Genomic DNA, 24032 nt, shown 5'->3' with positions numbered 1-24032 from the left:
TCGCCAGACATGTTATGGGAAATTTAAATGAATATTTCTTAATAACGAATAAAGCGCCATCTAGCGTTCCAAGTACATAAAACAAAGAGGTTAATGTGTTCAAGAGTGAAAGGTTAATTTTTGTATGGGTATGAGAGTAAAGAGTGACTTTAAGTTAGGACCTTACATCATTTATATGTCTAGATAGACTATGAAACTTGTGAAAACGTAGAAAAAAAGTCTAAACTGTTAAACTCTATTTTGAGCAATGCACAACTAGTACAAAGTTGCATACATATCGCGAGTGTAAGACATAACTTTTCATGTACACTAAAGTATTAAACCTGGCCTGTTTCATGCGTTGCATGCATGCATGAGGCTCTATCTAGACGCATAAATTATCTAAGCCTTCAGGAGATTCCAAATACTTTGTACTTGACACATATAACTTTTCATCTCATTAGCTAAAAAAAAGCTTGTTTTACATCTTACTTCTTGATACATCAGATTAATATTTATTGTTTGTCCCCTCTATTTTTTGCATAGTAAAACTTTAAAACTAATTTCAATTTTGTTTTGTTTTTCGCCCTTCGTCAAATGTTTTCAAGTAAATCTGTACAGCGCCTCTAGCGGTCGATATAGGAGCATATTTTTTTTAGAAATATGTGTACCTTGTAAACTTGTTAATTTTGTAAATTCGCGATTTTTATTGCAATTTGGGACAGTCGCGAGGCCTAATTAGATTTATATAGCTTTGCTGTGTGCGAATAATTTGTAGAAATTGGATATCATACAAGTGTACCGGTCACCTGTACGCAAGTGATCACCGCTACTTGTTATTTTTAAATGCATTCATATACTTGGAAACATTTTGGTATAAACGTTGCAGAATGACTATTAGGGGAAGAAAGTTCCTTGAGAATTGCGCTGAGCATATTGACCGATTGACTGCTTATTTGACAGTTGACACAGCGTTGACGCTTCGTTCGTTTTTTTTTTTTATGAAAATAAGGGACAAGACGAGCAGGACGTTCAGCTGATGGTATTTGATACGCAATGCCCATTACAATGCGCACTGCATTATTGAATAACTCAAAAGTGCTGAGCGCTCAAGATTATTGAATAACTCAAAAGTTCTGAGCGGCACTACAACTGCGCTCGTCACCTTGAGACATAAGATGTCAAGCCTCTTTTGCCCAGTAATTTCACCAGCTTCAGCGCCCTTCAGACCGAAGCACAGTAATGCTCACACATTACTGTTTTACGGCAGAAATAGGCACCGTTGTGGTACCCATAATCTAGCCAGCATCCGTCTCAAAGGCGCCTCCCACTGGTAAATGATACTGGTCGAGACATTTGAGTTATTCCGCAGAACGAGTAGACAACACAAGTGTCTTCTGGATGTTTTTTTTTTTTTTTTATGGAATAGGAGGACAAACGAGCGTACGGGTCACCTGGTGTTAAGTGATCACCGCCGCCCACACTCTCCTGCAACACCAGAGGAATCACAAGAGCGTTGCCAGCCTTTAAGGAAGGTATACGCGCTTTTCTTGCAGGTAACCATGTCGTATCGTCCCGGAAACACCGCACAAGGAAGCTCATTCCACAGCTTCGTGGTACGAGGAAGAAAGCTCCTTGAAAACCGCACTGTGGAGGACCGCCACACATCCAGATGGTGAGGATGATATCGTAACTTGTGGCGTGTCGTTCGAAGGTGAAATTCGGCGGCAGGAATCAGGTTGAACAGCTCTTCGGAACACTCCCCGTGATAAATGCGGTAGAAGACACACAATGAAGCGACGTCTCTACGCAACGCCAAGTGATCCAGCCGTTCACAGAGTACTGGGTCCCCGACAATTCGAGCTGCTCTGCGTTGCACACGGTCAAATGGATCGAGCTGATACTGGGGTGCGCCAGACCAGAGATGACAGCAATACTCCATGTGAGGCCGGACCTGCGCTTTGTAGAGCGCTAGAATGTGGGCCGACTTGAAGTATTGCCGTGCTCTATTTATGACGCCCAGTTTCCTTGAAGCCAGTTTGGCTTTGCCCTCCAGATGGCCACGGAATTGGCAATTGGATGTGACATAATACCGAGTAACCGTTTAAGTCGCAAGTCAAAGCGTCATAAAAATTGGTTTATTAATAACGTATCGTATAAGTGTTAGGATGGTTGTGAGATCACAGACGGTCTCAAGTGGAAGATTTTCTATTATGTGCTAGCATTATGATGTTGAGCCTATTTGGAGCTTCTGTCTACCGCTTAGTTTTAATAGTTATCTAAGTATCTATAATATGTTTCCTATTAATTTAATTTAATCATGACTTTATTTTGTATAATACTTTAGTTTCAAATAAAATATTTTATTATTATTATATTCAGTCACTCTGGAGTATGTGCATTACCGCCACACACTCAGTATGTGAGGGCGCTGTAATTTAAAGACTGGGATCATCTTTTCAGAATATGTACCTACCTACGCATACGTATTTATAGAAGAAATTTCAGAAATAGGCGCCGTTGTGGCACCCATAATCTAGCCGGAATCCTGTGCAAAGTAGCCTCCTCACAGATAAACGCGCCATGTACGTTACAAATTTAAAAGAACTTCTTCTTTTTCCTTTCCAGCCTTTAACTTTTCGCTTTGCAAGTAACACGAGAAGACCGCCACCTGATCATACATGGCGAACAATGGATGCCAATTTTTGTAAAATACGATTGCGGAGTGTTGCTGTCGGGGGAAACCGTATAAAGTAGAAGGGTTTTAGTTCAGTAATTTTGAAACTCAAAGGTGTGATTTTGGCGTCACCATATTTTTATTTAATAACATGTATCACTTAAAGGATAATTCAGAATCTACTACCATAACTGAGTAGCCCAGGTTACGTCCAGCAACTCAACGGGCCTTTTTAAAATATAAAATTATATCTAAGTGCAAATACACGTTCGAACCCGGGACCTCTAGCTTAGTAGGTAGGATCGCTTACCATTCGGCTATACAGGTCGTCATGAAATCGTAGATGAAGTCACAACCTGAGAGTTAAACAAAGCATACAAGATTATATAACGATATGTCACTCGAACGGTTAGCTCAGTTGGTTAGTTAGAGCACCGCCACGGAACGCCGGAGGTCGTGGGTTGTTTTTCAAATTTTATTTGTGTATTTCATAATAGCTGTAATATATATTATATAAAATTAGTTTGTAAGGTACTACATCCAATATATGAATCGTGTTCAAAGTTTAAAAGTGTTATAATAATTAAAAATATTATTAGTATTATTAGTAGTGAGCAACTGAAAAAAAGAAAAAGCCACTCGAAAGAAGCGTTGATGAACTTTCACATAATGATATCATTAGCCACGTAAATATCAAGTTACTGTTAATTGCACATACTTAGAAGATACTACCGTATAAACAACCTAACAGCCCGATAATTTTGAATTGTCAACGTATGCGTTAGCTAGTTATTTAATATTCAAAATACTCGGGCGTTCCCAATAAACTATCTACAGATAGAGATAAATTACTACCATCTACTGCCAGTAATTAGCAGTCAATAATCTGAAGCTGTCCCAATATACCCGATATGTCATTCTTATGGCCTCATATTGGGACGCGTGAATTGAAATTTCCATACAAACTTCTATCGCAGGTAAGCTATACGTCGTCCCATTGACAGACAGCGTGTACGGATAAGGTGAGTTACCGTCGATAAGTTTATTGGGACAGAAAAGTCAACGATAGTTACGATTTTCATCTCAAGTAGGAGATAGACTGAATATTGGGAACGGCCGTAAGGAGGTTGTCAATCCAAATCGGTTACATTAAGAGCGCTTTCGCACTACGTCCGATCCAAATCCGATCCGTATCCGTGAAAACACGGTCCGAAGTAGTCGTAGAACTTTTTCTACTTTACGCACTAGATCCGGCTTCCGTCATCCGATTTCTTCCCGTTAGAAATAGTTCTACGACTACCACCGGACCGTATTTTCACGGGTACGGGTCGGATTCGGATCGGACGTAGTGCGTAAGCGCTCTAACAACAGATTCACTTACCTTTTCTTTCTTGTTGTATCTCCGTTAGATATGATTTTCTCTCGTCCATGCATTGTTGTCTATTGGCTATTATATTGTAAGTCTATTGTTAATTCGTTATTATTATATTTGATATGCATAGGCATGGCATATATCTTGCCTAAGAGCGTGAGGACTCAAGACGTTGGTGCGTTGAAGTATCAGTGGATATACCTGATGTGTGTGGATTCTGGAGTGGATTGCGCAAATCCAGATTATAAATGGAGTCATATATACATGTTAGCTCTCAGCGACAAGTGACTCTGTGCCACTCCCCAGAACACGATGGGTGGCCCGAGCGAGCAAGAAAAGTATGGAGGGATTTTCTCTGGCAGAGTCGGTACCCTCCCGGTTCATATTATGTTCGAGTGATGAACATTAGTTAGATATTCGATATTATACGACCCCTATAGCCCAGTGGTTAGTTACCCTGCCTACTGAGCTAGAGGTCCCGTGTTCGAATCCCGGTAGATGCAATCATTTATATTATAATGAATATGAATGTTTTTTTCCGAGTTTTTATTTATGTATATGTTTTTTACTGTGTATGTTTATTTGTATTTATGTAATTAAGTAAGTATATTGTATTAAATATATCGTTGTCTTGCACCCATAGTACAGGCTATGCCTAGTTTGGGGCAAGATAATTTGTGTAAAAGTGTTTCAATATTATTATATTATATTTTTATATTCGCCGGTTCCTCACACTAACCTACGTTATTCTCTATTCTGGTTACCGTAAGCTTGCCAGGAAGCTTTGGAAATCTGCTTTAGTATTATAAGGGTAGAACTACCCTCCATCAAAGTACCTTTCCAACAACGCATCCAAAAGCCAGTTAGAATTATGGTTAGATCAAGAATTTTGCAATCATAAGAAGAATTTTAGTACATTGACTTGAGTTGTGAGACTAAGCGTATTATTATGTAATAATACAAGGTGTGTATCATTTCGCATTTTTATACAAGTGCTTTTCTATTTTAGATAAGATAATAAGTATGTAACAAATAAAATTTGAAAACAAAATTTTATGAACGATGCGGGACTCGAACCAACGACCTCTCCCGTTCCGTGCGAGTACTCTGTCAACTGAGCTAACCGTTCGAGTGACGTATCGTCATAAAATCTTGTATGGTTTGTTTGTGATGTAGATCCTGTAGATGAAGCCACAACCTGAGAGTTGAGCAAAGAAAGGTTGTTGGTTCGAGTCCCGCATCGTTCATAAAATTTTGTTTTCAAATTTTATTTGGGTATTAATCCTAAAAGTGAGGGTTATCGCTTTAAAAACATAACAATTATTTAAATAAGTATGTCTATAAATTTTGTCGTCCTTAATATATAAGTACTGGCCTACACAGTCTGCATATGAAATAACAAACTCGTTTAAAAAAGGACAATTTATTTGTTATGGCCTTAAATCACAGACATCCTAATCTCAATTTAAATCTCATTTGTAAATTTCTTATCGGGTTATGCTTAAGACTATTTATTTTATATTGCAACATATTTATTATCCTACAAGATGCCAATGACTCCACAAGCAGCTCTTCCTCCGGCGTTGCCTGTCTTCCTGGAGTCAGGGTGACGTCCGCGGCCATAGTCATCTTGCTTCTCATGGAGGACCACAGCACGGCCCAAGATACAATGAGGTCCGTAGAGAGATATCATGCTGTCGACGAAGTCTATTCTGCTCACGCTGTTCTCATCAAACTCTATGTTTCCCAGGTCGCCAACGTGGCGGTTTTCATCGTTAGGGTGTCCATGGTCCTTCTACAAAACAAAAAGATTTGTAACTTGATATCTCTCAATTCTGGGATTAAATATACATATTTAATTTGTACCAAAATATATCCGACCCGTATATTAACCCGCTCCTCTTGGGTTCCGTCCGAGCGCTTTGAGCGGTTGGCTCAGTTGTCCATGTATTTTGGTTCAAATTAAATATTTGTAGTAAAAGTTATAGAAAATTCAATAATCAAAATTATTGATCATCTGAAAAAGTTGCAAGAAAGTCTTTCTAGATGGACTTTGAAAAGACCAAATCAGAACAAAAAGATCTAAGTCTTCAAGGTCATTTCAAGTGGCGACTGTAAGCTGCACGAGAAGGAATGCGTGAAGAACTAAGTTTCATAGGCCAATATACTAGAGATTGCTGAGACGGGCAGCGTAGTAAGTGAATTATAATTTAAACGTCTCCTCCTCGCGTCGTTTTCCTCATTACTGAGGGTCGTGACTCCCCCGCTGCATCAGTTTCTCCTCTACGATTCCCCTCCATCTGCTGCGATCCTTAGCCTTATGAAGGGCATCATGGAAGTTGATGTTTAGAGCAGATCGTATTTGGTCCGACCATCTCGTGGGACTGCGTCCTCTGGGACGCCTGCCATCTACCTTGCCTGTCACCATCAGCTGTTGCAGATTATGACCCTCTTTACAAGCAATATGTCCATAGAATTCCAGCATCCTACGAAGGCATATTGTGGAAAGTCTAGTTTTGACGTTAAGTGCTCATAGAATAGACACGTTGGTGCGACAGGCGGTCATGGATCGCCGCATCAGTCTCGCAATATCGCAATCTGCAGTATTTAATTTGAACGTTATGTATAATAAATAAAAGTATTTGTAACTCAGAAGAGAAGATTCTGGTAAATGTGAGTACTTTGATGTAAATGTATTTTGTACTACTCATGATTTGAACAAAATATACTGGTATTAAGGAGATTTACCTTAGATCATTAATATGTCTAGACTCTAGATAGACTATGACAGCTGTGAAAACCTCGAAAAAAATTGACTTTAACTAACCTCTACTTTGAGCAATTCACGCACACTAACACACTTTGTGTTTTAGTGTCATAGAAATGTCATAGAAATCGCGAGTGTAAGACGTAGCTTGTCACACATACTAAACTAATATTACTGGCCTGTTTTTATCGCTTGTCTAACAGCAGGAGACTTTCTAGACGTACAAATTATCTAATTGATATACCTACAAAGATTCGAGGATATTTCAATATTAATACCTTATTCAAATTCAAATATTTTTATTCAAAATAGGATGTGAAATCACTTATTGAAAGTCAAAAAAACTACCACCCATTCCAAAGTGAATGCCTCAGGCCTGAGAAGAATGGGCGCAACAAACTCAGCGGGCTTAGTAATGCCAGTAGTCTTCAAAGCCTTAAAAGTTTAAAATTTACTCTACAAATGAAAAATGCAATGAACTTATTACTATGAAGATCTTGCAATTAGTAGGTAGGTATCGATAATTGTAAATGTTTATATTAATCAGAAAGATTAACGTTTCAACACAGTGTATAATATATGATTACTTATCTTATGCATTTAAACATAATAAATATATAATATTTATATCTTCAACATAATATTCTATATCCATAGTGTAATACATACACATATCTCTTAAAAGGTTAATTGCACCGATATTAAAATAACTGCCAGATAAAGCCACGGATGCTGCGTTTCAAACTAATGACGTTTCTAATTATTTTCTAGTGTCAAAATCATATGTTTTTTGTTACTTAAGTAAATTATTGAAAACACGAGTATGAAACTGCGATCAAATAGGTAATTAAATATGATGAATTTATAATGTCTAAAAATTTAAGAATATGTTCTGTTCAATCGAGTTATTCCATTTCGAGAAAATCTTCAAAAATTTCACGGACCATGAGACGAGAAATTATTGACCATGAGACAAGGAATGATTATCATGATTCCAGAAATTATTGACCATGAGACGAGGAATTATTACCATGATTCCAAAAATTATTGATCATGAGACGAGGAATTATTCAGCATCATTCGTGAAAATAATTCACCACGAGACGAGGAATTGTTCACCATAATTCGAGAAATTATTCACCACGAGACGAGGAATTATTCACCATGAGACGAGGAATTATTCACCATGAGACGAGGAATTATTCACCACGAGACGAGGAATTAGTCACCATGATTCGATTATTTCTCAATACTCAAGAATCCAGGCATCATCAACTATTACTCCCTTTTAATACAGCTATTAGAAAATTAAATTAATAAAAGAATAGGTGGCGTCTTCAAACATTTGCGATTGAGCAAAATATGCTTAAACTTACATTTTCAGGATTGAAGTGAGGTCCAGTTGATAAGCATCCTCCCGTGATATCTCCCTTCTGATGCACGTGGAAGCCGTACTGTCCAGGTGGTAGACCTGCGATGACGCCCTCCACGCGGACCTTGTGCTCATCCAGCTGGGTGAAGGTCAAGTTGCCCTGGATCTGGTTATCATTGAAAGGATCCGAAATGCGAACTCTAGCTTGAAGAGGAGCCTGGAATTTGGTTATCAACTTTTTTAATTTTACAAAATTTACAATTACGAATATCGTTTGTATAAGGTATTGGCATATTATAAGTATATTGTGTGTCGGATACGTCTACGAAGGACTCCGTTCTATCGTAAAAGATATACCTCTGTCCGCTTACTTTTTAAATACTACGTTATTCCAACTAAAAGGCTGAAAACGCCCCTGTTATTCCTGTGGTGATCCGTATGGTAGATTGAGAACATTATTAAAATACAAATTTATAATAAAAAAAATTATGAAAATAAGTGACGACACTAGCAGGACGTTCAGCTGTTGGTAATTAATAGGCCCTGTACAATACAATGGAGTGCCGCTCAGGATTATTGAAAAACCCAAAAATTCTGAGCGGCACTAAAACTGCGCTCGTCACCTTGAGACATAAGTTGTCAAGTCTCATTTGCCCAGTAATTTGACTAGCTATGGCGCCCTTCGGACCGAAATACAGTAATGCTTACACATTACTGCTTCACGGCAGAAATAGGTGCCGTTGTGGTACCCATAATCTAGTCGGCATCCGGTGCAAAGGAGCTTCCCACTGGTCGAGTTGGAGTGGAAACAATATACCGATCGACGGTGCGTTCGTGCTTTTATCTTGATTTAATTTGGTATGGTCCTTCCATCTTAACTGTCTTCCATACCGCAAAAAAAGATCAAATATTTAAATACAAAAACAAGTTATATTAACTTACTGGTGCATTTTGGGCTACAGCTATCGCCAAAATGGCGCTCAGGTATACTATTTGCTTCATTTTAAATCTGGAAATCAAAAGTAGAAATGTTCATTTACGTGTATAATAATTAATATTAAAACACTTTTTTTTAGTAATTTATTTTTAATTACATAAAAAAAAATATTATACTTATAAAAAAATATAGTATTTTGTAGTTAGAATTTGCTATTTTATTAGTCCTAGATAAATAAGTTTCATTTTTATTTATTTTAGTTTTATATTTAAAATAATAATTTAATTTAAAATAATAGTAGATAAATAAAACAAAGTTTAGATATCTATGTTCGTTTCATTAAGTTCATGATTCATTGAAATCGGAGTGTTGAGTTCAGGTCCGCAGAGTCCTACCGCAGAAGCATAAATGACCTTGCCGTGACAGCAGAATAGAAAACAAGGGTAATACTACGATTAAATCTTAATATATATAAATTACGTGACACGTTGTTTGTCCGCGATGGACTCCTAAACTAGTGAACGGATTTTAATGGGGATTACTTCATGGAGTGTAGTTTGGTCCAACTTGAGAGATAGGATAGTTTTTATTTCGATTTGGGACTCATAATTATTTTTATTTTCAATATTTGTTTTGTATGGACACATTCTCTATGAGAGAATCTAGTGACGCACGGTTTGACAGTTCCGCTGTGAAACAATTTCATTATAACAACAGGGAGCATTTTTTACGAAATAATTCTTGATTTTTTGAAATATTATTGGCAAATTCCTATAAAACAGTATTTTTTTTTTATTATCTACAGAACAACGTCTGTCTGGGCAGCTAGTAATAATATATTTTACCGTGCAAAAATATACTTGACTGAGTACAAAACGAGAATATCACACATTCACCCCTAATATACGGTATGTCCCTGATCGTAACGATATCCTGGCGTCGAGGGATAAGTCATATCATAAATAGGTACTATATACATAGTACATTAATTAATTATTAATACAGTTATTATTATTATTATGAATTGGGGATTTCAATGCACTTAAATCCTAGGATCTATTGTGCCCCCTTCTTGCGTTATCGCGCCTGCTCTCAAACTTAAAAGATAAGGAGGAGAATCGAGGCTACTAACTAGGTGTGTTACTGTGCCGAGATTTTAATTATATCCTCGAGACCTATTACTTTTAAAAGGCGTAGGATCCTCAGAGGGTCCAGGCATGACACGTCCTCTGCAAAGGATAATACAGTTAAGTTTGTGAATAGTTTGAAGTTAAATAAAACATCTATGACTAGAACAAAACAAAGAGTACAAGTGATTAAGCTATCAAGTATATGCACCAGAGAGTAAAAAATCTCAAGAATACAATAACTTAGTTACATCATCATGTTTCCTTATTACACATTCATTAGCAATGAGGTCTTAGTGACCTTTCATCACAGGAAACGGTTCTTATGATGGTATGTGATCTAGCCGCTTGATAATAATTCTATTATCCACTTAATTATTATAACAATTTAATAATTGTATTCAATATTCTCGAAACTATAAAATACGTAATTTAAACAATTTGTTATGTTTTTAAAGTGATAACCCTCACTTCTAGGATTAATTCACAAATAAAATTTGAAAAACAACAAAATTTTATGAACGATGCGGGACTCGAACCCACGACCTCCGGCGTTCTTTGCCGGTGCTCCAACCACCTGAGCTAACAGTTCGAGTGACGTCTCGTGATAAAATCTTGTATGGTTTGTTCAACTCTCAAGTTGTGGCTTCATCTACATTCTACTATCTACTTTACAGTCGATAACCTGCTCAACCCCAATATTTGCATATTAGGAAATTGACATGAGATGTCGCTCTTGTAAATCAAAACAATTTGTTATGTTTTTATAATATAATACGTAATTTCCACAACAGTTAGAACTTTCGATTTACATAAAGAATAACACTAACTTTTTATTCTAAAAATCCAATTTTGATTCATTTTAATTTCAATTTATATTGGTGGCTTGTACTTATATTAGTTTTTTGTAAGACTAGATTATCCATTTTCCATATTCCACTCATTTATACAGTACTGACACGAGTGACGTTCTTCTGTATATCTATATATATAAATAAAATTGGAGTGTCTGTTTGTAATATTGAAATAACCGTTTTTACTATATGTAAATGTATATATACGTCTGTCTGTCTGTTTGTTCCGGCTAATCTGTAAGATGGCTGGACCGATTTTGACGGGACTTTTATTGGCAGGTAGCTGATGTAATAAGGAGTAACTTAGGGGTTATGTTTATTTTAGAAAAATAAAGTAATGTTGCAATGTCCAAGAAACGGTCTAACTCTAACAACAATGTATATGGCAAAACAACGTTTGCCGGGTCAGCCAGTAATAAATAAAATACTGTTTTTTATAAATTTGTCAATAATATTTCATGGCATCGAGAGTTATTTCGTAAAATATGCTCCCTGTTGTTGTAATGAAATTGTTTCACAGCAGAACTGTCAAACCATGCGTCAATAAATTCTCTCATTGAATATAGGTATGTATACAAAACAAAAATTGGAGATAAAAATAATTATGGGTCACAAATCGAAATGCAAAACTATCTCATCTCTCAAGTTGGACTAAACTGCACTCCACGAAGTAATCTACATTAAAATCCGTTCATTAGTTTAGGAGTTCACTGAAAACAAACATCAGGACACTGCATTTATATATATTAAGATTTTGCTTTATAAGTAGGTAGTATCTAAGAACTTCGAATAAGTTGATGTTATATAATAAATATAATATTATTAACATATTATATTCAAAGCATCCTTCTAAGTTCAAAGATTGTAGAGACACTCTCTGACTCATACACTTAAATAACAAGTTTATTTTATTGACATTCATTTAATCTTGTTATTTATTCACGTAACATTATCTCTTGGGAAAAGGTGACATTGATTTAGGTAAGTTACCGACCTGATTTGTGATTGATACGATCTTAATTTATATTCGTTATATTATGTAAACATTATGCTGTTTTTAATTTTACATGTTAAATATTCAAATTCAATTTTAAAAATATTATTGATAAAATACTTCAGAAAACAGTAGTGGTTTGTTTGTTTGAACTGAGAAGAAGCGTCAAGCTAAGAGGTTTATTTTATTAATAAGCTATCGCCGAATTTGACTATAATAATTTAAAACTGCCCAGGTTCAAGGAGAAACTATGTTTATATACAAAAAAAAAATCTTAGATAAATAACTTGACAGGTAGAAGGAAATTAAAAGGTTTCAAACTTCTGAAATTCTGACTTTTTTAGATCAGGTAACTACCGTAATATAAACTTGAGATACAGACTCAATTTGAACATTTAAAAGATTGATCTACGGATTGATTTATTTTAATCTGTCCACGATAGAACGAATTATTATAATTAGATTAGTATCTCCATGAATTTCAAACCATGTTTTCTATCCTAATATTATGTATTTGAAGGATCATGGCAACGCATATAAAAATATGAAACATGATTAATCAGATACTCACACTCACTCACACCCACACACACACACACACACACATACACACACATATGTACAGAGTGCACTTTTTGACCTTCCGGTTCATATTGTTAACCATAGGATGTAAACTGGTTGCCTACAGGACAGGCTACGCCTAGTGTAGGGACCAAATATGATGTAATAATATGTGATAATGTTTCTGTATATAATAAATAAATAAATAAATATTGAAAGCGGCAATTGAAATGAGATTTTGTACTATTATCATAACTGTAACTTACATTAATAAAAAAAAACAATATTCTAACTTAAATTTTCTTCTCTCGAAAAGCACGTTTTGAATCTGACACATTTTTTGTAATTATAAAGTTCATGAACAACTTTTAAATAAACATCATACTCGAAACTTCGCATTAAATAAAATGTAAAATTAATATTTCGTATTAATTAATTTATGTTAAAGTCTAGTCATGAAACGAGCGTTCTTATTATTTTAAAACGTAATTAATTTATGTCTTTATCGAAAAAACTGTATTCTAATTTCTAAAATTCTAATATCTCACTAATATATACACTCATATTGTTGCGTCCAAAAAAAAATATTTTATCCTCTCAATTGTGATGAACATTATGATTTTTTTAAATTATTTAAATAACTTCCAAGCCTACGAGTTTTTTGAACTTATTACAATTTAAGACTTACATTTAAAAACATGGATCTGTTACATGAAATATAATAGCGAAATTATAAATATTTTCAACTAAAGAGATGCATAGCCTTAATTGAATAATTGACATAAAATATTCTGACGGTACTATATTAACATAAAGTTAAATACTCACACAGTTTGTTTATAACTAGTAGAAATATAAAATCAAATACTTAAGTTACAAAAGATAATATAAAACACAACTTACCTCAACGACTGTGTGTGAATTTGTGAGTGTTACAAAGTATTCAATCCACTGAGAGCCCAGAGCTCTCAACTCTGTTTTCATTAAATGGCTCGACCAGTATACACTGACCCTTCCTCGCTACTTGGTAATAAAAATAATAACCGCATCCTATACGAGAATGAAATAAACAAGGGTCCTTTAATGGTTTGTTTTTGTGATGAATACGCCTTGTTACGACGTAGATAACTTTGTTTTTTCTTTTAATGTATAATGCTTGTTTTTCTTTTTTTTATTGCGAAATGGTTCTCAAAGTGTTCCAACTATAAGCTAATTTTAAAAGAGGGCCAATAAAAATTCAAATCAACTAATGGTATACGAGTACAAATAAAATTAATTGCTGATCATTTTGCGATATTCTCGAAGTAATACAGAAATGCAATAAATACATACAACTTATAAGCATAGATTCATGATCAAAATAGTTCACAGCCAACAGAAAATTTAAGCAACATCTTAATCTTATAAAAATTCTTCTCTCCAGAAAAAGGCACCGTTTTGGTACCCACCTAGCTAGGATCCTGTGCAAAAAAATCTCCCACTGCGTAGAAAAAAATATATGAAAATGGAACATCTCAACTTTGCAAATCACTAGAATAGAAAGATGAGAAGAAAGTAATTTCACCCTATTTGTTAAGCTATATTAAAATTATGTGTGTAATTAATACTATATTGAATACTCCGAAAAACTATCCAAGGAAATTTTGGCAAAATGTTTTTTTATTGAAACCTATTATTCTTCAAAGTGAAATAGCATAGTTAAAATATTGGCAATGGTGTTTTCGTGGTATTATATAAAGTAAACTACTACTACTAACTATTAGATAATAATCTTAACAACTGTAGTTATAATGGAGCAAAAATCCTTTAAAACCTTTAGTATTTTTTTATTACTGCTATTAAATTAAACTTTGCAGTCACAAACTGAACTAATCATGTATTCAGAATACTTACGTTTCGTATAGACGCATATATCGTAACGAATAAATGGAAATATACAAATACTTCCCCTTAAAAAACTTTTTTTTTATGGAACAGGACAAGGACAAACGAGCGTACGGGTCACCTGGTGTTAAGTGATCACCGCCGCCCACAATCTCTTGCAACACCAGAGGAATCACAGGAGCGTTGCCGGCCTTTAAAGAAGGAGTATGCTTTTTTTAAGGTACCCATGCCGTATCGTCGCGGAAACACCGCATAAGGAAGCTCATTCCACAGCTTTCCACACACAAAACTCAAGACTTCTTTCTTATAAACATCTACTAAATACTTCTCTGAAGAAATTAGGGTTAGATGCAATTTAAGGCATTATGGTATACCGAATTATAGCAATATTTTTTGTAATGCCGATTACAACCTTGTAACCGCCAATAAACAACTTTGAGAAGAAAACTCCTACAGCCATATTGCTTTATATTGTGCAATGTTCCATCGACCGATACCGGTTGTGTCTTGTATCGAGACTCTCCCTACATAAATTATGTTTCTATTTGCTTGTAGTTTAATATCTTCGTTTGATTCAAAGCGTTATTTATCGTACCTATTTTATATATAGAAGTTATGCTCGACTGCAATATAGCAGCTAAGCTATTTTTTATTAACATACTAGCTGACCCAGCAAACGTTGTATTGCCGATATTAAAATCGCGATACAAAAGTAACTGTTGATCGTAGATGGGTGAAAATTTGAAGTTGTATGTATTTTTTAATGCTGACTCATAATCAAACAAATTTAAAAAAAATGCCAAAAAAATTAAAAAGAAAATTGCCGTGGGGCTGGTCCACGTCCATTAACATTTAAGGGGATGAAAAATAGATGTTGTCCAATTCTCAGACCTACCCAATATGCACTCAAAATTTCATGAGAATCGGTCAAGCCGTTTCGAAGGAGTTTAACTACAAACACCGCGACATGAGAATTTTATATATAAGATTATTCTGACGCTGAGATGCGATGTCGGCGGATTTAATAATATAAAGTATAACATATCTTATCCCAAAATTGTAAAAAGTGTACTAGACCTCAAACCATTATAAATATGTTAACATTTCTTTGTTTCTATTTGCAATTTATATGCCCTAATACTTGGCAACTTAAAAAGATATTTAAAAGCACATTATTTTTTATCTAATCTAAATTTTCAAGAGTGTGCTTTTTCATTTTGTCCAAATGAATCCAAGTATTTGTACTAAGGGTACTGCTAAAAATTAAAAGAACAATTATTATTTACAAATGTTTAATTCAAACTACATATATTAAAAGTTTATTCACCTTTAAGCTCATGAATTTAAAACGTGTTTCGTATCATTATATTATTATTTACACAGTCTAAAAGAAGATCTAAATTGATAATAATTTTATAAATATGTAGTATTAGCTTAGTGAAGAATAAATGCTGTAATATTTTGTTCACAATTTCGGATATAGTCCGAAAACTATGTCCGAAAAGTTATGCTTAAGAGAGAAAAATTGGTTATTTGCTCATAATGAAGAAAAAAGTTTTTGGAAAACGAATTCAGGTACGAATTGAACTGAAGCTCAGTCTGTATTTGAAATTTCATGAGTCTGAACTCATTTGCGCAGCATTTTTTCTACCAGTCCGCCGCAGACATCTCTTCTTCAGCATTCTCGAAAGCATCTTCGGGCAATAAAGCTTGTATCCTATTCAGATGAATTGTTATTTTAGGGAATAAAAAGAAGTCAAGTGGTGCCAGGTTAAGATTGTAAAAAAAAAGACTTTCTGTAGGCCAAGAACCACGGGTTCGATCGCTTTTTGTTCACTGCAGCATAAGTTTCTGCAGACATTTTACAGTATATATAGCGTTGCCAGACGTCCCGTATTTTAGGCATAGTTTAAAATGTCCCGGCGGGACTGACTCCGCATTTAACCGTTCTTCGTTTTTCATTATGAAACCATTGATCAAAGTATTCACACATCGGCTCGGCTAGAGCGACTGTGTAGTGTGAAGTAAAGACAAATAGTACGTGAAGGATCTTTTGGCACTTGCATGACATTTACAGAGGGCGCTAGTTGTAGAACAAAGTCTAGTCGAGAAATTAATCACTTATGAAGAAGAAGAGAAAGACATCGGCATAGTTATTTTTCCTTTGTCTATAATTTTATGTTTTCGGTGGAAGTAACAATGAAGAATATTAAATCAAATCCTCTGTCAGTTATTGAGATGCACACTGAAATTCATGGGATTCGCGAGAAGATCGAGCAAAGAATAAAAGACAAGTTTTTAGGCAGTCAAGCGAATGACTTTAATGCGTGGATTAACTGCAGACGCAAACGAATCACTAAATAATGATTTTCTACAGTTCTACAATAACTTAATAATAAGGATCCGAACTGCAAAGTTCTGAAGAGGAAATATAACCGTGCCTCCAGATTTTTTAAGCGGCAAATCGCCCGTGCGAAATCGAAGCACGTCGTCAAAATTGGCGAGCAGCTTTCCAGTTACCCGACCGGAACATGCAAGTTCTGGTCGTTGTCGAAAGCTGCTCTTGGTAACTTCAACCAGCCGTCCATGCCGCCGTTGCACATGAGGAATGACACCCTGGCCCATACGGCAAAAGAGAAAGCCGATCTCCTGTGCACTCTTTTTTCCTCCAACTCGACTCTTGACGACAACGGAAAAACACCGCCGACCATCCCGCGGTGTCAGAGCTCCATGCCTGAAGTACAGTTCCGACAGAAAACTGTTAGGCGAGCTCTGTTTTCGTTGGACGTCAGGAAGTCGAGCGGGCCGGATGGCATTTCTCCAATCGTGCTTAGAACGTGTGCCCCTGAGTTGACGCCGGTGCTAACGCGTTTATTCCGGCACTCTTATTCAAAAGGCGTAGTCCCTGATTCATGGAAGTCAGCCCTTGTCCATCCGATCCCAAAAAAAGGAGACAGTTCGGATCCGGCAAACTACAGGCCTATTGCTATTACCTCCCTACTCTCCAAAATTATGGAGAGCATAATTAACCGCCAGCTCTTGGTATACCTTGAGGGTCACCAGTTGATCAACGACCGGCAGTGCGGCTTTCGCCATGGTCGGTCGACTGGCGATCTTCTGGTATACCTAACACACAGATGGGCGGCGGCTATTGAAAGCAAGGGGGAAGGCCTGGCAGTTGGTCTGGATATAGCGAAGGCCTTTGATCGTGTATGGCACAAGGCGCTCCTCGCAAAACTTCCATCATTTGGGCTTCCCGAGAGCTTATGCAAGTGGACCTCCAGCTTCCTCACTGGGCGCAGCATACAGGTCGTTATCGACGGTTATTGCTCGAATCCCAAGCCCATGAACGCTGGAGTGCCCCAAGGCTGTGTGCTATCTCCCACGCTGTTTCTTCTGCATATCAATGATATGTTGGACACCGCCAACATGCATTGCTATGCAGACGACAGCACTGGTGATGCCGTATACACGGGCCATGCAGGTCTCTCACGGGAAAACGTCGACCAGTGCCGGGTGAAACTTGTGTCTTCTATCGAGTCCTCTCTCGAGAAGGTCGCGGAATGGGGTAAGTTGAACCTTGTCCAATTTAACCCCCAGAAGACTCAAGTTTGCGCGTTTACCACTAAAAAAACCCCATTTGCCGTATCACCGCTCTTCGAGAACACTTCCCTTAAAGCCTCGCCTAGTATCGGAATACTGGGTCTCGAAATCTCGAGCAATTGCCAATTCCGTGGCCATCTGGAGGGCAAAGCCAAACTGGCTTCAAAGAAACTGGGCGTCATAAATAGAGCACGGCAATACTTCAAGCCGGCCCACATTCTAGCGCTCTACAAAGCGCAGGTCCGGCCTCACATGGAGTATTGCTGTCATCTCTGGTCTGGCGCACCCCAGTATGAGCTCGATCCATTTGACCGCGTGCAACGCAGAGCAGCTCGAATTGTCGGGGACCCAGTACTCTGTGAACGACTGGATCACTTGGCGTTGCGTAGAGACGTCGCTTCATTGTGTGTCTTCTACCGCATTTACCACGGGGAGTGTTCCGAAGAGCTGTTCAACCTGATTCCTGCCGCCGAATTTCACCTTCGCACGACACGCCACAAGTTACAATATCATCCCCACCATCTGGATGTGTGGCGGTCCTCCACAGTGCGGTTTTCAAGGAGCTTTCTTCCTCGTACCACGAAGCTGTTGAATGAGCTTCCTTGTGCGGTGTTTCCGGGACGATACGACATGGGTACCTTCAAGAAAAGCGCGTACACCTTCCTTAAAGGCCGGCAACGCTCTTGTGATTCCTCTGGTGTTGCAGGAGAGTGTGGGCGGCGGTGATCACTTAACACCAGGTGACCCGTACGCTCGTTTGTCCTCCTATTCCATAAAAAAAAAAAAAAAACTTCAAAGGCTATCACGATATGATTTTTCAGAAAATAACATTCTCTCCAACATCTGTATATACCATTGTCAATCTGTTTCGCAGATTTGGAATCCTAGATATAGTAAGTATGTGGACCGTAAAAGAACGTGTTCAGAGGCGATTTTTAAGCTTTCTTTGTTTTAGACTTTCTTACGATTCTAATAACTATGTTGATATATGTAAAATGTCTTACTTATTACCACTAAAGGAACGACGAGATATAACATACTATTTATTTATGTTAAAATTATTGGATCAGATCTGCTTCTCTATCTCTTAGATATAGCCCTCCACTTGGTGTTCTTGCAATTAGTAGCAATTATAGGCAAAACCACAGAACAGGTAAAAGACATGGCAAACTCATATATGTTGCATGCGTCTAGAACAGTGAATAACGTTAGTAGATTATTAGATATTTGCTGCAAGTATTTCCAAGGCAAGGCAGTTATCAACCTCAACTTTTTTATTAAGTATTGCTTTTTATTATTTAAACTTTTTAAAGTATCTTTACGAGAGACGGAGGATATGAAGGTGATATTGAAAGGAGAGTGACTGCGGGAAATTGTGTGAATGGAGCGCTGCATGCCTTTATAAACGGTCAGACTGTGCCAATAGAAGCGCGAATGGCTGTACATAATGAAGTGCTTGTCGCCACGTTAATGTATGGAAGTGAGAGTTGGGTATGGCAGAAGAAGCATAAAAGCAGAATTAACGCAGTTGAGATGCGATCACTGCGTAGTATGTGTGGGGTAAGACTGACTGATAGAATTCCGAATGCGGTAATACGAGCACGCTGTGGTTTGAAAGACGATGTTGTGACAAGGACTGAAAAAGGAATGCTGAAATGGTTTGGACACGTGGAGCGAATGAGTGAAGAAAGAATGACGCATCAAATATATAAGGCAAGTGTGTGTGGGCAAGTCGGTCGCGGGAGTCCTCGTAGAACATTCGTCGACCAAATTGGGAAAGTTTTGAGAAAAGGAAAGGTCCGAAGCACCCGCAACCGGCGAGTATGTATGAAAAGAGTAATGAATGTAGAGGAAGCGCGTGAGGTTTGAAAGGATAGAAGCAAATGGCATTCTATTGTCTCTGCCTACCCCGACGGGAACAAGGCGTGAGTGTTTGTGTAAGTATTGGCATAAATTAGAGCCGAAAATAGTGTTCACGTATCAGTAACATATTTTATATTACTTCTATTAGTGAAAACGTATAACTGTCTGTTACTATTTAAGTATCTATATAAATTGTATTAACTATTGGTTTTCCTTAAATAAATAAATATATGTTACTAATAGAATAAAATATTTAAATAAATATGGTGTAAGTCCCATGTTCATCGGTTCTGCGGCGACATTTTTTTTTTGTTCGGCTTTTGACATGTCTTTTATCAGATCTTATTTCATGTACGAAAACTCCTTGCTACAAAAACTTTTAAATTGAATTCTGTAAAAATACGATAAGTATAGCCTCTGAAAGTACGCCTCGTGTAGAAACTATATTAAAAATGCATTTACGTATTTAGGCTGTGATAGTAGGGCCCATAATACGTTGGACTTAGATCTAAATCAACTTCCGACTAAAACCACGTCTTTGCCTAAAACAATCATCGTTTCTATTACCTTATGGCTGATTATTGCACCATAACTCATAATGAACACGAATACCTTGCTCTATTTGTACACAAGTAATACAGACGGACAAACAAATTAAATCTAGACACGATTTACCTTCGGCACAAACTTGTTACTACAATGTTGATATGTTGATGGCCTTTCATATATCGTAGGTACCATCGCGCAGGAATGTAAATATTAAATACAAGTTTTATATATCTCTGTGAGAAAAAGAAAAAGAAAAAAAATCGTTCTTTGAATCCTACTTATCGGAGAGATATATAATATATATGTGTGTATATAATAAAAGATAAGATTGTTTATTTGTTAGGAACTTTTTATTTATTATGCATTTGAACATATTCTGTTAAAACATTTACAAACATAAAATCAATAATATTTACAGTTTTAATACATATTATAATCGATGGAAACACCTATAACAAAAATGCAGAGCATTGACCAATATTTTTTTAAATTCAGTATTTATCATCAAATATATTTATATAAACAGTACGGCCAAAATTCAGTTGGAAACATTAGGAAAAGAATTCTGCATACAAAGAGATTTGAGACAGGGCGACCCTTTATCCCCAAAATTGTTTTCAGCAGTTCTGGAAAATATCTTCCGCAATTTAAACTGGAACAAATTTGGCATCAATATAAATGGATCAAAATTTGCCATCTAAGATTTGCCGATGACCTTGTGTTACTTGAAGAATGCCCTAAAAACTTTGAGAACATGTTAAACGATTTGGAAGAAGAAAGCATAAAGGTTGGACTAAAAATAAACACTAGTAAGACTAAAATAATGACTAACTCAACAAAATTCAATATAAAAATCAAAGACGATCTTCTAGAATATGTAGAAGATTACATATACCTAGGCCAAGTTATCTCTATGGAAGGTCAAATGACGAAAGAAATAAATCTCAGGATTGCAACAGGTTGGAAAAATACTGGTCGTTAAAAGAAATTATGAAGTTAAAAGTCTTAAGTATGTATATAAAAACGAGAAGTTTCAATACCTGCATATTAGCTTGCCAATGTTAAATATTTTTTTAGTTCGGAATAAAATGGCTTTATTATTATTATTATTTTATTAATGTTGCACAGATAATTAATTTTAAGTCGTGTTTGAGTCATCACATTGACCCAAAAGTATGTCCGTATTTTATTTTTAAGTGAGCCAAGAGAATTGTTGAATTCTACATTTGAAGTATTTTCTAACAAGCATGTTATATTATTCACCAGCCCTGATAATTGTGAGATAAATCCTAAACCTCTGTAGAATGTATTATAAATTGGTTTATGCGGAATTCTGAAAGTGCGATCAAATATATGTTATGAAGTAATTCTAATTTTCGAGAAAAATGTAATACCGAACATCAAGAAGTCAAAAACGATTTTAAATTAATTGCGTCACTAGAAACTATTAATAGCGAGGAATACTATATATGGAACTTACCAATCTCCTATTTCTTGTGTAATAAGTTTTTGAGAAATTTAAATAATACGACAAAGAAGAAAAAGTTAAAGTAATAGTTGATGATAACTTCAACTTCACGACCCGGAGACGAGTCGTGACAGACGGACTGTCGGATAGGCTCTTACCTGGGCCTCTTGGCCCTGTACGGGTTCATTATTCTCTTATGTGTATGGAGCCTCAAGCCTAAATTGTTAAATAACAAAGAAACCTTAAGATACGTTAAAATTATGATTAAGGTGTTAAAATAAAGATGTAAATAAAGATTTGCCTAAAATGGAATCGCTAAGTAATTGTAACTTAATAAAAGTTTCAACCTACAAATTTATATGTCGTGCATAGAATAAATTTGATGTTCCTTTTGTGCGCAAAACTCAGCGTAACACTTTGTATGGGGTGAACTCAATTCGTCGTGCAAAGCCAAGGAATCAAGCTATGCACATTTAAATTATCTACAAAATATTGTAAAATTTAGCACATAGAATCAAATCCTGAACATCAATTCCAGTAAAAAATATACATATAGCACTATAGAAATCAATGAAACTAACTATTAATAAAATACATCAACAAAATAGGTACATCCAAATTAAATTTTAAAATCCATATCTGAGACTGTTGTCTTAAAACAGTCAACCATGCAAAATTATACACTAACATCATCACATATAAACATGGACTTACCAAATATATTTCCAATACCAAACAATTAAGTTGAACACAACACAAAATACACATCCATACAGCAACCACTTTTGAAAGTAACTCAATACATACTACATAATTGAAAGCCTTGATGATGAGGTTACAGCCTGCCTGATAAAAGTAGACCAACCTTAAAAACTTCTAATAACATGTCGTTTATTATTATTTGGTGATAATGATCTATGTGTTTATCCTAGAATGTGAAAATATTGCAACGCTCCCTATGTATATTCTTTATAAATGATTAAATCGTTAAACAAAAATCTTCTAGCAGTCATCGAGAATATTTTCAATGATTACCAATATGGTTTACTTTCTGGGCGGATAGAAGAATTTGGATTTGGAAATTCGATAGGATATTTGCATTGCAAGGCTATATACCAAGTTTTGGAAACCACGACATTCTACGAACCTGGATACAAGATTTCACGAGTGAAAGATCGAAACGTATCACATGACGCATCTGATGTCTGCTCAGGTGATCTAATTCTAATAGCCATAAACGCCGCTGTACCTCATTAGGTAAAATAGTGTAGCAGTTAGAATAGACCCATGGGTCCATTCTATCTGCTACACAATTCCTGTAGTTCATTGATAATCGCTTGAATTAGGTTTATTTATGCAGATGATACCAAAGCCAACGACATAGCCCAAATGATTGCGAAACTGAAGTGGCAGTGCCAATGATTGCGAAACTGAAGTTACAGATGGCTGTTGGGGCAGTAAAGTCCTCGAATGGCGACCAAGTACCGGAAGACGCAGTGTTGGTAAGCCCCCCACAAGATGGCCCGACGATCTGGTCAAGAACGGCGGAATACGTTGGATGAGGGCAGCGCAGGACCGATCGTCGTGGAAATCTTTGGGGAATGCCTTTGTTCAGTAGTGGACGTCTTCCAGTTGATGATGATAGCACATTGTCTGATGACCTTTTCAGTATCATAGCATACAAATTTGGTCCAGGCTGTCTCCAAGTGAGATGATGCTAATATAAATATATTTAACGCAATTGAAACCATTTGTCAGATGAAAGCTCTAAGCGACAAAACTCACCTTTATGTCTCCTCTTGTATTGAAATACTGGTTCTCAAAATCTTGAACATTTGGCAATTCCGTGGTCATTTGGAAGGCAAAACGAAAATGGTTTCAAAACACAGGGGGTTATAAATAGCAACGCGGTCCTGTGAAATGCGGTTTTCATGGAACTTTCTTTAACATACAACAAAATTACGGAATGAGCTTCCTTGGCGATGTTTCTAAGACGATACGACATGTGCAACTTCAAGAGTGGTG

The 24032-nt window shown here is 36.3% G+C and overlaps 1 protein-coding gene across 2 annotated transcripts; it reads right to left on the bottom strand.

The window, feature by feature from the left end:
• Positions 1-4997: 4997 nt before the first annotated feature.
• Positions 4998-13637, bottom strand: LOC126966609 (superoxide dismutase [Cu-Zn]-like). 2 transcript variants are annotated; one of them, XM_050810804.1, is made up of 4 exons: positions 13544-13637; positions 9110-9176; positions 8172-8384; positions 4998-5823 (listed from the first exon to the last, which is right to left on the bottom strand). In XM_050810804.1, the coding sequence occupies exons 2-4, from the start codon at positions 9167-9169 to the stop codon at positions 5569-5571; spliced, it is 528 nt and encodes a 175-aa protein (XP_050666761.1). In that variant the 5' UTR covers positions 9170-9176; positions 13544-13637; the 3' UTR covers positions 4998-5568. The 2 variants fall into 2 exon arrangements, with proteins under 2 accessions (XP_050666761.1, XP_050666832.1); XM_050810875.1 differs by lacking the exon at positions 13544-13637 and adding an exon at positions 10287-10324.
• Between the last annotated feature and the right edge of the window lie 10395 nt (positions 13638-24032).

The sequence above is a fragment of the Leptidea sinapis genome, chromosome 1, assembly GCF_905404315.1.
Source record: "Leptidea sinapis chromosome 1, ilLepSina1.1, whole genome shotgun sequence".
Taxonomy (NCBI): Eukaryota; Metazoa; Arthropoda; class Insecta; order Lepidoptera; family Pieridae; genus Leptidea; species Leptidea sinapis.
Note: the sequence above shows the minus strand (reverse complement) of the source record. Positions and strands in the feature narration are given on the sequence as shown.